At 34.0% G+C, this 13,966-nt stretch overlaps 2 protein-coding genes and 1 long non-coding RNA gene across 4 annotated transcripts in view; 2 read left to right on the forward strand and 1 right to left on the reverse strand.

The window, feature by feature from the left end:
* Window positions 1-595, reverse strand: part of LOC111241969 — a 1,873-nt gene extending 1,278 nt beyond the window's left edge. The window contains exons 1-2 of the long non-coding RNA XR_002668388.1: window positions 547-595; window positions 180-239 (exon numbers count right to left, since the gene is read on the reverse strand). This is a non-coding gene — a long non-coding RNA (uncharacterized LOC111241969). The remainder of the gene's footprint in view (window positions 1-179; window positions 240-546) is intronic.
* A 5,237-nt stretch (window positions 596-5,832) lies between these two features.
* On the forward strand, window positions 5,833-7,940 carry LOC106765855 (L-lactate dehydrogenase A). Of its 2 annotated transcripts, XM_014650618.2 has the most exons (3): window positions 5,833-5,941; window positions 6,038-6,674; window positions 7,233-7,940. In XM_014650618.2, exons 2-3 carry the CDS (start codon window positions 6,066-6,068, stop codon window positions 7,671-7,673), a joined length of 1,050 nt encoding a protein of 349 aa, XP_014506104.1. In that variant the 5' UTR covers window positions 5,833-5,941; window positions 6,038-6,065; the 3' UTR covers window positions 7,674-7,940. The 2 variants fall into 2 exon arrangements, with proteins under 2 accessions (XP_014506104.1, XP_022639153.1); XM_022783432.1 differs by having other exon boundaries at window positions 5,857-6,674.
* A 1,473-nt stretch (window positions 7,941-9,413) lies between these two features.
* Window positions 9,414-13,170, forward strand: LOC106765859 (NADH dehydrogenase [ubiquinone] 1 beta subcomplex subunit 8, mitochondrial). The gene is made up of 4 exons (XM_014650626.2): window positions 9,414-9,620; window positions 9,709-9,795; window positions 9,906-10,001; window positions 12,842-13,170. The coding sequence occupies exons 1-4, from the start codon at window positions 9,483-9,485 to the stop codon at window positions 12,896-12,898; spliced, it is 378 nt and encodes a 125-aa protein (XP_014506112.1). The 5' UTR covers window positions 9,414-9,482; the 3' UTR covers window positions 12,899-13,170.
* The last annotated feature ends 796 nt before the right edge of the window (window positions 13,171-13,966 follow it).

Consider the following 13,966-nt stretch of genomic DNA (forward strand, 5'->3'; position numbering starts at 1 on the left):
TGGTCATCATGCCATGTACTATCCCACTATAGCAGTCTTGGGGCAATCACTGCACCCAAGAATGAGATTTCTACTTCCAAGAACAACACGCTTCATGAAGGGAAGGACATGGTAATTTGTATACATCTCAATGGAAATAGATTTTATAACAAGTAGTTCGAAAAAAAAACAGTGAATACCTGTCCTTTGATGTCCACTAGAGTAATTCTTTTCAGCTCAAAACCTTCATTTGTTATGCACTAAGCAAGTGGTAAAAAATAAATTGATCAAAATTGCATATGACAAGGATATATATAAGAAAGAACATAACTATTTTCATTTGTCTCACTATAGAATGATGTTTTTGGCCATGCATGCCAATAAAACGACTGTCAGAATAATTTTAAGCTATGCTGGAATAACGTGCAGTTTAAGTACCACATGTTAAATGAATTAGTTTTAGGAATTGAAAATATTTGGACAAGTTTATCATCATCGTCCAAAACTTCATTTCTCAGTGATAAAAATAGGTTAGCTTTAAAATTAAACTGGTATTAATTAACATACCATCTCACAATCAAGTGCCAACATCTCATGAAAAGGAGATCCTGGAGGTGTAGGCAAAGTAGAAAGAAAACCTATAATCATGACTTTATAGCATCCTTAGTATTGGCTATTCAATTCAGTAAACATGATTTGCTCACTTACAAAATTTTTTAAAACACACAATTCAGTAAATATGTAACCCAACTTTAAGAGCACAAGAATACTACTATGTACATTTTGCCTAAAATTCTCCACCGACCAGTCAGATATAATATCAGGAGATAATTTCCAGATTATCACATTAAATAAGGTTAGGAAATTATTAAATCATTATTAGGCTCCTTTAACATAAAAGCCCATTAAAGACTTATATTCTTTGAGATCGAACACTTACTTGAATATTGGATTACCTTTTCCAGGTAACCGATCCAACGGAAATGAGAAGAACTAGAGGACAAGCACAGATAGAAGACAACCTGTGGAGAATGGACAGTTAGACAAATACAGGGTAATCTCAGTCCTGCAACAACAATAAATGATACAGGATAATCATCATTTTGTTTCTCACTCAAGAGATGAACAATACACAATTGTGGCAGAACCACCCAGACCCTTTATTAGTGGAACTAGAAGTGCCGAAGCTGGACCAAATAAGTAGTGGAATCAACATTTGAGTCCTATCTTGATGTGAAAGAAGGTTGTGCATTTACATGATCAATATACAAATTGGTCCTGCTTTTGGGGAAACACTCAATTATCAAGTTCATCCAGAGTGTGTAAACGCAATCAACAATCAACAATCAGCAATCAACATGAAAGCTTTCCAAAGCTCAGTAATTAAAAGAGAAAATTATAATAAATATTTCTGTGGAAGTAGGGAATCTTTTACAGAATCTGTTTGTTTTTATCTTATTTTTGGTTTTATCTGTTGTGGCAATTAAAAACATGTTAAATACATGAACATGATTAGCAAAGTTGAGCACTTATATTAGACTCAAACAAAAACATATAAGATAAATGCAACTTATGTTATGATGAAACAAAACACACCAAACAATAAACAATTCAACTGAGAAAATTAATATTATCAAGGTGCTACTTCAAAATATTGTTTTAAATATGTATCAGCATTACAAAGATAGTTGAAGAACTTCCATGTGCTGCCACTGTCACAACTTTCCCATTTTCTTTAACAACCTTCAATGTTCTATCAATATCACACTGGCTTGATTTTAGAATCAATCATACACAAGGATGTTCATGGTTTTAGAAATTATTACTTTGAACAAAGGATGTTGACTCAACAATGCATTATAGTCATTGTCCATCCATCTCAGAAGACAACTACAACTGATAATGCCATATTAATTAGAGCAAAAGTTGCCATCACACATTTTGTAGAGCACAAGAACGAAATGTTCATGCTTAAATCTGACATAAGAAAAATATTGATGCAAGATTAGCATGCGCTAGCCAGGAGCTGAAGTGGCCAATTATATGAACACATGTAATAATCGAAATGGAAAAGAATGAACAAAGTACTGCATGAAGAACTTGAGGAATAAAGTAAGAACATGGTAAATGGAGGAGCAACAGTGGTGTCCCCTTTTTTTAACACCTAATTCCATCAAACATATCCTGATCACAATTTCATCTTACAGTCGTCAAAAGGCAGCTAAAATACTAGCCCATTTTTCATAGATTTAACATAACAGGGGGAAACTTGCCTTCGAGAAAACTTTAACTTCTTATTACTCGAGATAATACACATCATTCAAAGCGTGACAAGTTTTAAATCAGATAAAACTGATGGACCATATTCTTAGGTTGTAATAAGCCACATTGAAAAACAAAAAATCTAGTTAACGACTTAACAGCAGCAAATAAATTAATACACATGTAAATGTAGATACTAAGTATGAGAAATGAATCATAAAAAATGTCCACCAAGATGAAGATTGATGTCAACCTTTAAGTGCATTCATTATGTCCCTCAGATAGTAGAGTTTAGTCCTTCTTACTTTCTTATTGTCAAACACCTTTATCTCCTTTATGTTAGGTGAATACCTATTATAGTTCACATATGGCATAAATTTCAAGCATTAAGCATTGTGTAATACGACTACAAGTACAACCAACTGAAAATTAAAAAACCCCAACACAAAAATCACATCAATTCCTCCTTCCCTCTTCCCAACCCAAAACAATAGTACATAAATCATATGGCAGGCTGAAATGAGGATAAACAAAGGACCCTTTTAGTATAACAAACTCAAGAACTCGTTCCAAACACAGAAAAACACCTCAAATTATGCACTTGAAAGAAAACAAAAATTAAAGGCTAAATGTAAGCAAAATAGACCACTTTTTCCCTAAAGGTAATGCTTGGGGAAAATTACACATTGAGCTGAAATTGAAAATCAAAATATACATTCTAACAAGTCCTTTCCACAAATCTAATTCTTCATTTGAATAAGTTTGGAAACAATCATGTCCACACTTTGTAGCTTATAAGAAAACCAGTAAAATTAAATTTTCCTTCGTTTTATGTTTTTTTCTTAAAAAATTCATTAATCATCAATACTTTAGACATTTTAATTAAAAGATAGTAAACAACCCAAATAAATGGGCCATAACTAGAATTTTAAATAATTATCACCACCTCAAGTAATTATTTCTATAATCCTATTATCTTTATATGGAGTGAAGCAATTTAAATACACCGTCATCAAATGCCAACAAATGTGAAAAGATTATTTTACCAATTCAAATAGAATGTACAAATACATATATACTTAAAATATGGGAAGGTCATATTTACAAAGGGAATAGAGATTCAATCCCAACCCTAGCCACCTGTCTCCTAATTTTGAATGTAGTATTGATTGCAGCATTACACCGGCAATAACAATGCCTTTAATAATAGAAATGTGCCTCTTATTCTCAGGTGATTCCTGTTATACCAGATGTTATTAAACAAAAGATCATATCACTATGACAAACAAACATGAAGAAAAAAAAATGAATAGAAAATAAAGCATGTGAGCCAACAAATTAAGATCAAGCATATTAGAGAGAAAGCATGTGAGCCAAAAAAAATTCAATCAAGACCATCTTACCTTTAAAATTAAATGNGTTATTTGCTCGAGAGCTTTCTCTGCATCAACCAATTCTCTATGTCGGACAAAANCCANAACGACTATGCGCTATCAACCAATTACAGGGTCAATATAATCAAAACAAAACAACACCAAGGTGGACATCTCGAAACAAAATTACGAAATACGTAGAGAGTAATTACGAAACAATAACCCTTACTTCGAAAGGGGAACGAACACGCAGCTACACTTACAGCATCAACCACATCTACCTAGGTTAGCTCCTCCTACCTACACGGGTCAAATCATTGCTTGACCGGAACCAAAACGGAGGAAACCAATTTCAATAGGTGAAAAATGAAGGAAAAGGCAAAAAAAATCGGTCAAAAGGTGAGAAGATGAAGATACAAAGAAACCCTAGCAGTTGATGGTAAAAGATGTAGGTGAGAGGCTAAGAGGTAAAGGAAAGTGCTTATCGCTTGAACTGTGGCGAATGAGAACTGTGACGAGAGCCTTCGATGATGGAGACGAGAGAAACATTCTCCTGAGGGTACGCAAATGAGAAATGTGGCGGATGAATGGTTGAATGAACGGTTAATGATAGAGAGTGAAGAAGAGAAGAAAAGAGGAAGAGAGTGAACGACGGTCTATTAGGTCGAACGAGAGTGAAAGGGAAATGGGAAATGAGAGTGAGAGGGACAAAGTGAGAAGGACCAAGAGGGAAATGAAAAAAAAAATAAAAAAGAGAGATACTATGACGGATTTGTAAATATCAGTCATAATACATTAAAATTTTATGACAAGTGTCCACAAATATGTAGTAATAAGTTTTAAACTTATTTACAAGTCTACCATCGCGTTTCATATTATGACGAATATATAAAACTACGTTATAATATGTCTTACTTTTATTACAATTTTGTCACCGATTAACTTATTATGATGGATAATTTTTCTAGTCATAATAAAACTGTCATAAAATGCAATTTTTCTATTAGTGACAGTCATTATTTTGTATGTTTATGGAATATCATTATTCATCACAGTACTGATACAAAAGAGAAAAAAGTGAATAGATGTTAAGGTAAGTAGGGTTAGAACTTGATAATCTTAAGGAAGAGCATAAATCCGAATTAGAATTTGAGTAGGTCAAGACTGAAGTTTGAGAGACCAATCTCATGTTAAATTATACTATGCTTACACAACAATATATTATTTTTACTAATAAAAAAGTGTTTTTCATTTTAGTTATTACATCTAAATCCATCTAAACTAAATCCATCTAATTTTAAAAAATATGTAAACCAATTCAAAAATACAAGAAAAAAACTATTTTTTGCCAAAAGTATAAAGACAAAAATATACATTTTCTCTATAGTATTTTGCGTTTAACTTAATAGTTAAATTATAAAGACGCACTTTTGATTCAATGATTTAGTTAATACACTTTCTATTCACAACTTATCGTTTATAAAATTCAACCCGTATATAAAGATTCAGCTAATTTATCAAAATTCTTTTTACCAAACACAATTTGTAAAAACATTCAACTGTATTGTGTGTGTGTGTTAAAACATTTCAATAAGCTAATCAAATTACTTGTTTTTTATTCACTAAAATAATTTAATTCAATGAAATGATGTTGAGTGGAGATTCTGCGCAAACTGAGGCAGCATTGGCTAATGTTTGTTGAATATTATTGATGAAGATTTCCATAATTGGCTTTTTACATCTTTGAAATCCGGTTTTAATTAAAGTCGTAAAACGTAAGCGGTGAGAAGAAAAGGTGCCAACACACTGGGCATAATAAGCATAATAACAATTGGTGAAGTTTAAAATTGAACAACGATGTCAAATAACTGAAGTAGGTCTTGAATTGAACGCGTGAACGTTCAAACATCAAATATCAACATGGTGTACCAACCTAAGAAGTCAGAAGTCAGAAGCCACAGAACACGGATTCATAATCTCTAATGAGTATTAAAATAAATTCAAATAAAGTTTTTTAGATTGTTGAAAAATCAAAGAAAATGAAAAAAAGAAAAGAAATAGATTAAAAATTGTTTAATTAGAAAATGGAAAAAATTTGAACTCTTTCAATTCAAGCATTACACATATTACACATCAGGTGTCACTCTGGTAATGGTTAAATGGAAAGCACCAAAAAGGTGACGAAAGTATTTAATTAATTTTTAAAACCTATCAGAGCGGTCTCAGAATGTGATGAATGAGTGACATTTTCTTCTTCGAACTCCGCACTGTCCCTTTTACCTTTTCTACATCTAGAAAGAAGGTGGAGCTGGTATTCTCAGACCACAGTATTAGCCTCAACCATATTCCTGTTTTGTCTTTAATCTCACACCGCGAACACTATCTATTATAAATTTCACCTTCTTTTTCTCACCTGTTTACAGCAACAGCAAAAATTCATCTTACTTCATCATGCACAAGAGCGCTTCAGGATCCACGTTGGGCCCGGGGGGCCTCGACCTAACTCAGGCCTTCTTCAAGCCCATCGCCAATGCTGCCCCTCCCTCTACCACCAAGCAACACACCAAGATCTCCGTCATCGGCGTTGGTAACGTCGGAATGGCCATCGCTCAGACCATCCTCACCCAGGACCTCACCGACGAGCTCGTCCTCGTCGATACCAACGCCGACAAGCTCCGCGGCGAGATGCTCGACCTCCAGCACGCCGCCGCCTTCCTCCCCCGCACCAAGATCCACTCCTCCACTGACTCTTCCGTCACTGCCGGCTCCGATCTCTGCATCGTCACCGCCGGCGCCCGCCAAATCCCCGGTGAGTCCCGCCTCAACCTGCTCCACCGGAACCTTTCCCTCTTCCGCGCCATCATACCCCCGCTTGTTCGTCACTCCCCCGACACCACTCTCCTCATCGTTTCCAACCCTGTCGACATCCTCACCTACGTCGCCTGGAAGCTTTCGGGTTTCCCCTCCAACCGGGTCATTGGGTCGGGCACCAATTTGGACTCCTCTCGCTTCCGTTTCCTCATCGCCGATCACCTCGACGTCAACGCCCAGGACGTACAGGTCAACCAGTCTCACTTTTCCTTTCTTTTTATTTTATTTCTAATTGTAAAATGTGACAAATTAAATCACCAAGTAGTTAGATGCATTATAGCTTTAACTAATCTCAATATGAACTAATCTTCACGATTTATGAACTGAACTAAGAATGTACTCTTTTTATTCAAAATTAAGAAATGGAGGGAATATAAAACTTGTGGTGGTCTAACTATTTATTTAATAATCTCTCCTAGAAATAAGCAAAACTGTATAAATTAGCATTAGTATTCAAATTATGAAATTACCACCGCATCAGGGCAACTTTGAATTAAAGTTTCTGTACTTTGCAAAATTAGTTTGTAAAAGCATAGTTTTTAACTGCTTTCTATTGAAAACCAGTTTTAGGCCGTGTGACACTTCTTTTATGAGAATTCAAACATAAGAGTTGATTGGACTAACGTAGATTTAAATAGTCGAAAGCAAAGCCAAAGATAGTCTCAGTTGGTGTGAATTATTTAAACTTTTGAAGTTAAAAATTATGAAATAATGAAAAGAGTAGTAAAAGTGAATGAATGATTGCAGGCTTATATTGTAGGAGAGCATGGAGATAGTTCGGTGGCATTATGGTCTAGCATTAGCGTTGGGGGTGTTCCAGTGCTGAGTTTTTTGGACAAGCAGCAGATTCCGTACGAGAAAGAGACACTGGAGAATATACATAAGTCAGTGGTAGATAGTGCGTATGAAGTGATCAGCTTGAAAGGGTACACGTCCTGGGCAATAGGGTACTCAGTGGCTAACTTGGCCCGCTCCATTCTGAGGGACCAAAGAAAGATCCATCCTGTGTCTGTTCTTGCTAAGGGGTTTTACGGCATCGATGGTGAAGTGTTCTTGAGTTTGCCAGCACAGCTTGGTAGAGGAGGCATACTGGGTGTCACCAATGTCCACTTGAACCTAGAGGAGACGCAGAGGCTTGTAGATTCAGCCAAGACCATCCTCGAAGTGCAGACTCAATTGGGTATTTAAATTTTTTCTGTGATGGTCACGTCGATGGTTCGATGGTTACTGCATTTTATCCTTTTATTATCTTCAGCTCTTCCCACAATCATGATGTGCTTTGGCCTAAATTATTACTTGCTACTGTTAGGGGTACTCCTTGCCCCTTTCTTGCAGAGCAAGTGTTTTTGTTGCGTCAATTGCTGACCGGATCATGTGATATCTGTTTCACTCTTTCTTTTCTCTTACACGCTTTTGATCATAATCAATCAGCCAAGTAAAATTTCCTCTTGCAAACTTAATTTGCCGTTTCATATTTTGGACTTCTCCTTTATTTTTCTGCTTTCTAAACCAAAAGGATAACATGGATTGGTTTCATGAGGTTAATTGTCAAATCGACATCCAATATAACATTTCTTTGAAAAAATTGAGATATTAATGATAACATTATTAGAAATGTCAATTATTGATGGACTATAATGTTATTAAAAACATTAAAATTATTGTATAGAAACAACAATTCAGCTTCCTGCGGTTAAATGTGAAATCGCCATCCATTATTGAATAATTATAATCTTGTTTAAATAAAATTTTAAAACAGTAAAAAAAAAAACTAACGCTGACAAAATTATACTTAGATGGTACTACTATAAAGAACATTAATAAATACGAAAATAATAAATATTTTATGTCGGTCTGTTTTTAGACTACCAGTTTCCAAATATTATTTTTAAAGTAACCATTAAACATAAATAAAAGTTAGTACATAAAATTATAATTAAATACTTCTATAATACTTCATCATAATTTTGAGGTACAAAGATTACCTACCCCTAAATCACCATTCTTATAATAAAGGAAAATGATATTTTAACACTTTTTTTTTACACCATTTTGACACTCTATACGTGTCAAAATGTGGTTGGACGATTTCAAATTAAAAAAACTAACTTTGGTTTTTTTCTTCCAAATATACCTCTTCTTCAACTTTTTTAATTTGAAATCGTTCAATCACATTTTGACACATGTACAGTATTAAAATGATGTTAAAAAATGATATTAAAATATCATTTTCCTAGAATAAATAACAAATTGAACTTAACTTGAAAAAGGAGATAGACCAAAGATTGGCCAGAGGAGTGTAGGGAATGGAGGTGCATTATGTAGTGGTGGAATGAATGGTTGAAGAAGACGTGATGTTGGCAAAGGGTGGGTGAAAGTGCGACTGCGACAAGAGTAAATAAGAAGAGAGTAAATTAGGATTTTTTATCCTGGTCAAAGTCAAATACCATTTTTGACATTTAGAAAATTTTGGGATTGCAGGAAGAAGCCCCGAAAATAAAACTTAACACAATGGATTCAAAACTATATATCATATTTTTTAATAATATTATGTTGAAGAGTTTTTTCTTTAAATAAAATAAATTAAAAAGTTGACATGAAAATATAATAACAAGTGAGGTGAGCACAGGGGGAGAATTATGATGAAATTTTCGAACACAAAGTATTTTATTTTTTCCAGTAAAGTTGAGTTTCTTATTTTTTTTTCGTCCGTAGAAATATTTTCTGGCGAGAAAAAGTATGCATGTTTTATTTGGTTGAACTACGTGACAATGGATATAGGATAACCCACGTTTCAAATAGCAAAATTGAAGAAAAAAAAATCCAATCCAACAGAACTGAAAAGCCCAAGTTATGAATGAAACATTGAAGGGTAAAAATGTAAACACAAATAAACTTCAAAACGATGTCGCACAGTGAGCGAGTGACAGTAGCATTAGGTTGTGTGGGAGAAGGAGAAGAAAGAAGAAGAATCAGAAAAGGAGAAAATCATCAACCATGGCAGGGAGATTGACGAACGCAGCATCAAGGATCTTGGGCGGAAACGGTGTCGTTTACCGATCTGTTGCTTCCTCTCTTCGCCTCCGCTCCGGCATGGGTCTCCCAGTCGGCAAGCACTATATTCCTGACAAACCTGTATATTTCGCTAAACTTATCTTATTCGATTTTTGATTTTTTATAAAATCTTAAAAACCAACATCTCTTTTGAATTTGGGGCTTTCAGCTTCCCATGAATGAGGAACTTCTGTGGGACAACGGGACACCATTTCCCGAACCTTGCATAGATCGTATTGCTGACACTGTTGGAAAGGTATCTGTTTTTTCTTTGATCTTATTTTCGTATGGAAGTTTTGCGTTAATATTGATGCATAGCATTGATTTTTCTTTTTCTTTTTATTTATTTATTTATTTTGAATTAAGTATGAAGCATTGGCCTGGCTGTGTGGGGGATTGAGCTTTTTTGCGTCTCTGGGATTGTTGGCTGTGTGGAATGACAAAGCCTCCAAGATACCGTTTGTGAGTCTTCTACTTTAACTTTATCCTTAACCATTTCCTCTGAATTTATGCTCGGTGTAGACTTTGATTTGATTGTTTTGCTATTTAGTCTGCGATTAGGATGTTGCTGATTTCAATTCTATTATAGCATTTCTCAATAAAATATTTCAAGGGAAACTGACAATGGTCGACATTGACGAGGGTTAATGTAGGAAGTGTTCTAAATTTTGGTTGAATTGGATTCTATTGTTCTTGTTTATTGCTTAGGCGATGCACTTTTAGTTGTTGTGTGTTTCTTTAATTTATATCCTTTGAGCCTTGTGCAATTTTTAGTTGGGTGCTGGTTCTACTGAACCTTGTACACACAGGACAAATAATTTATAACAAATCTAGTACTAAAAGGTATAGAATTGTGAAACAAATTCGTAATTAATAATCAAAAGTCATACCCTAAATGGACATATGTCTAAATTGTGGACATATCTATTATATACTGAGATAAGCATTTTCTTTAGTTATTTTCAAAATAATCTCATCAACAAGGACGCTCACTCCAGGATAAAAGCATGTGACATCCACATCTAATTGGTCCTAGCTTTTATTGTGTCGAGTGTTGTGAAGGAATAAAAGAGACATAGAAGAGGAGGGTTGAATATGTGTATATAAAACTACTTCAAAACCTTTTTTGCAAGATATATAAATTTGAAATGGTTATACAAGCTTTTTTGATAAGGGTAGGGAAGCAAGGGGAAGAAAAACAAAACACCCAAATGTAACTTCTATGGTGGTTCACTCAACTGAGCCACACCGATTCCTTTTACAGTAAATGTATATACTAATTTTACAATGTTATAAGTATTCTCTATGTCAGTTTAGGCTACACCAACAACATTCTCGATCTTAGATTGTCATTGCAAGTGTTATTTGTTCCCTAAGCCCCTCTAAGCTTTCTACAGTATAGTAATATGTTCTACATAGGATAACTCACAATGCAATTTAACTCCGCCCATCAAACAATAAGCCTTATGAAACGTATTGTAGCTTCCAGTCAAGATTGAGTGTAAGAAAATTTTCAACAACAACCTTATTGGAGATATTGAAAGAGAAAATATATTTGTTCTAATGAGCATTGAATAAAAGTGTATAGCTTCCTTGTTTCTTGTTCCTGATTCAGTGTAATAAGACAAAAAATGTGTTTAGAGAATGCAAAAAAATGGCATCCCTTTGCTTGACAAATTGGCCGAAGGAATCTGTACTTGTCCAATCATAGAATTTGTTGATAATAAATGCAGAGGTATTTGGTCACTGAAATATATAATATAAGAAGGGATTTTATTTTATGGTTTGAAAAGCTATGTTAGTGTGAAGTATGAAACCACATAATCTAGAAAGGTTACACGTGCACAAATACGAACTTGGTCCATTTTAATAATAAATGGAACAATATTTAAAAAATTAACGCCTTTGTACCCATTTTTTAATTGGACTCTGATAAAGCTAATGGTTTAATGAAAAATTTTGAACTCTTATTTTTGTTAAACATATATTTATGCCTAAGGATTAAATACCTCTGTCAATGAACTAAGGTGGATCTGAAATGTGACACTTTAAGCTTCAAAATTCTTGTAGAATCTAGATCAATTAATTGTCTTTGATAGCTATGTAGATTGCGTTATGTTGGGGTCTTGTCTTCAGAGAAGGGTCTGATTCATTATGTTCTATATATTTCTTTTTTTTTTATCAGCCATTATGGGTCTATATAGGAAGCCATACTTTGATGGTATAATGAACCAAAACCTTTATGTCACTTCCATTTTCAAATAACAAAGCAATTGGCAAGGGACATACAAACATGCGAAAATGCAGTAGGTGGAGGCAGAACAAACCCAGAAGTTGAGGGAATCACCACACAGTCCTCTCGGCACTTGCTGCAACTTTAAATTCTGACATTCATTTGGCAGCCAAGGGTTAAGATTTTTTTTTTTTTTTCTGGGTTTAATTTCAGCTACTCTCTGATACATGGGATCAAGCATTATTTTTGTGGGTTTTCTCTGATTTGGTCTGGTTATTGCCATATTTGGCACTTTGGGATCTCATGATTGCACCAATATCATATCACAGCATGCAAACCTGACGTATTTGCAGGTCAAATTAAGGGATTTAAGTTTGCAAAATCACATGTTTTTATTTTGTCAACCATGATGACATTGTATGTCATAATTTGAACCTAGCGTCTGATTGAAGATGTTATTACACATTTTAAAATTGAAGAAAGCCTTCACTGTTCCTAGTGCTCTTTCAGAGGATAGGATATTGTTCCCCATTCTCCAGCCATGCTTTTACATAGTGTAACAGCAACTACTTCCAGAATCGTAAATTGGGGAGCACAATCATATATTAGGAACACAGCATTCACAATTCATATGTAATTAAAATGTATTCCAAAAATTTGCTATCTAGCTGTTAATGGAAATCAAATTCCCTGCGTAGATTTTCAACTAACCAATGTTCTCGTTGTCCAAAATTTGTCATGTATGATTCTATCGTTAAGTCTGGATTCAAACCTAGTTCTCATGGTTATTCTTAATTTTACGTTAAGCTAAATTTGAACTTACTCTTCTGTTTGGTTGAAAGAATAGTAGTGCAGTTTGTTTGCTAGAGTTGAGCATGACCATGGTCTATGGACTAATGGAGGTCTCTGTCCTGCATGTCATTGTTATCGTCCATGTATCCCAATTGCAATATTGCTTGCGCTACCTTTCGTTTGATATTTTCCTCTTTTGATGTTTCATATTCAATGCTATTTGTGTTGCTATTAGTACTTGTGTCGATTGATTTATCTGTTATTTTTTTTGTATCAGACACCCAAAGTATATCCGTATGACAATCTGCGAGTGGAGCTTGGTGGTGAACCATAGGTAAATCGGATGGGAAGTTATTATTTGATGTAATTGTTCTTTTATGTTTATCTGTGTAGTTCAAAATAAGGTATGGTGGAGAGGACTTGCTAAATCCAACTAATGGAAGGGCTGAATCTAGTTCTTGAGATCGTTAATGCTTAATTGCTTATGATTGTGAGGAGTAGGCCAGTATTATGCGAGCTTGTGTTTCGATGTGTACTTATGAAATTGATTTTGAAGCATGATTTTACAAAATAATTTTAAGTGAACGTGATTTTCGTTTGGTATCATGTATTTGAAAATGATTTTGGCAAAGAGTGTTTGGAAATTGCAATCAAAATGAACTTTGTGACGTCATTAATTATAATGTGAGCAATCTGCGTTAATTCAACATAAAATTAGGACTCAATTAAAATAAAGCATTCTCATACATTCAATCACTGATTTGGTAACGGCGATTGAAAATAGATCATTTTGTCATTCAGGCCTTATCCCAGAAAACAGATATTGAAAGTTATTTAATAGATAAGCAAAGTGAAAGGAGAAATTTGTCCTCATTTTCTTCCCTGCACTCCTTCCTTCTACATCAGAGTATGCCAATATAAGTTTCAATGAACATCCTGTGAAGGGTGTGATAACTTAGTCAAACAAACCCATTGGTGTAGGGAAAATTCAATGTAGATTTATATTACTGTAGAATCAGTAATGTAAATTTATACTATAATTTATAGAATTTGAAATGAAATTTATATGTCGAATTGTCTTTTAAATTTGGATTACAAATTATACAATGTAAATTCATGTATAATTCGAAATGTAATTTTAGGTTTCGAATTGATTATTTAAATTTACATTATGATTGTGCAACTTGTAATTTTATATTACAGATTAGACAATTTATAATGTAATTTGTTTTTGAGATTGTTTTTCAAATTTGAATCATGGGATTAGACAATCTAAAACATAAATTTGCATTAAGAAATATGCAATTTGAAATATTTATGGATTGAAAAATTCAAAAACTATAATTATAGTAGGGGTATAATTGGAACTTTAAAAATATGAGTGTACAGGAGAAAACATAGG

This window comes from Vigna radiata, chromosome 7 (genome assembly GCF_000741045.1).
Source record: "Vigna radiata var. radiata cultivar VC1973A chromosome 7, Vradiata_ver6, whole genome shotgun sequence".
Lineage (NCBI taxonomy): Eukaryota > Viridiplantae > Streptophyta > Magnoliopsida > Fabales > Fabaceae > Vigna > Vigna radiata.

Excerpts from the sequence above, each read along its gene's own strand:
- LOC106765859 (XM_014650626.2), top strand. The coding sequence starts at position 9,483 with ATGGCAGGGAGATTGACGAACGCAGCATCAAGGATCTTGGGCGGAAAC. Across the intron at positions 9,621-9,708 it reads ACTATATTCCTGACAAACCT|CTTCCCATGAATGAGGAACT; the intron begins GTATATTTCGCT and ends TGGGGCTTTCAG. Across the intron at positions 10,002-12,841 it reads AAGCCTCCAAGATACCGTTT|ACACCCAAAGTATATCCGTA; the intron begins GTGAGTCTTCTA and ends TTTTTGTATCAG.
- LOC106765855 (XM_014650618.2), top strand. The coding sequence starts at position 6,066 with ATGCACAAGAGCGCTTCAGGATCCACGTTGGGCCCGGGGGGCCTCGAC. Across the intron at positions 6,675-7,232 it reads TCAACGCCCAGGACGTACAG|GCTTATATTGTAGGAGAGCA; the intron begins GTCAACCAGTCT and ends GAATGATTGCAG.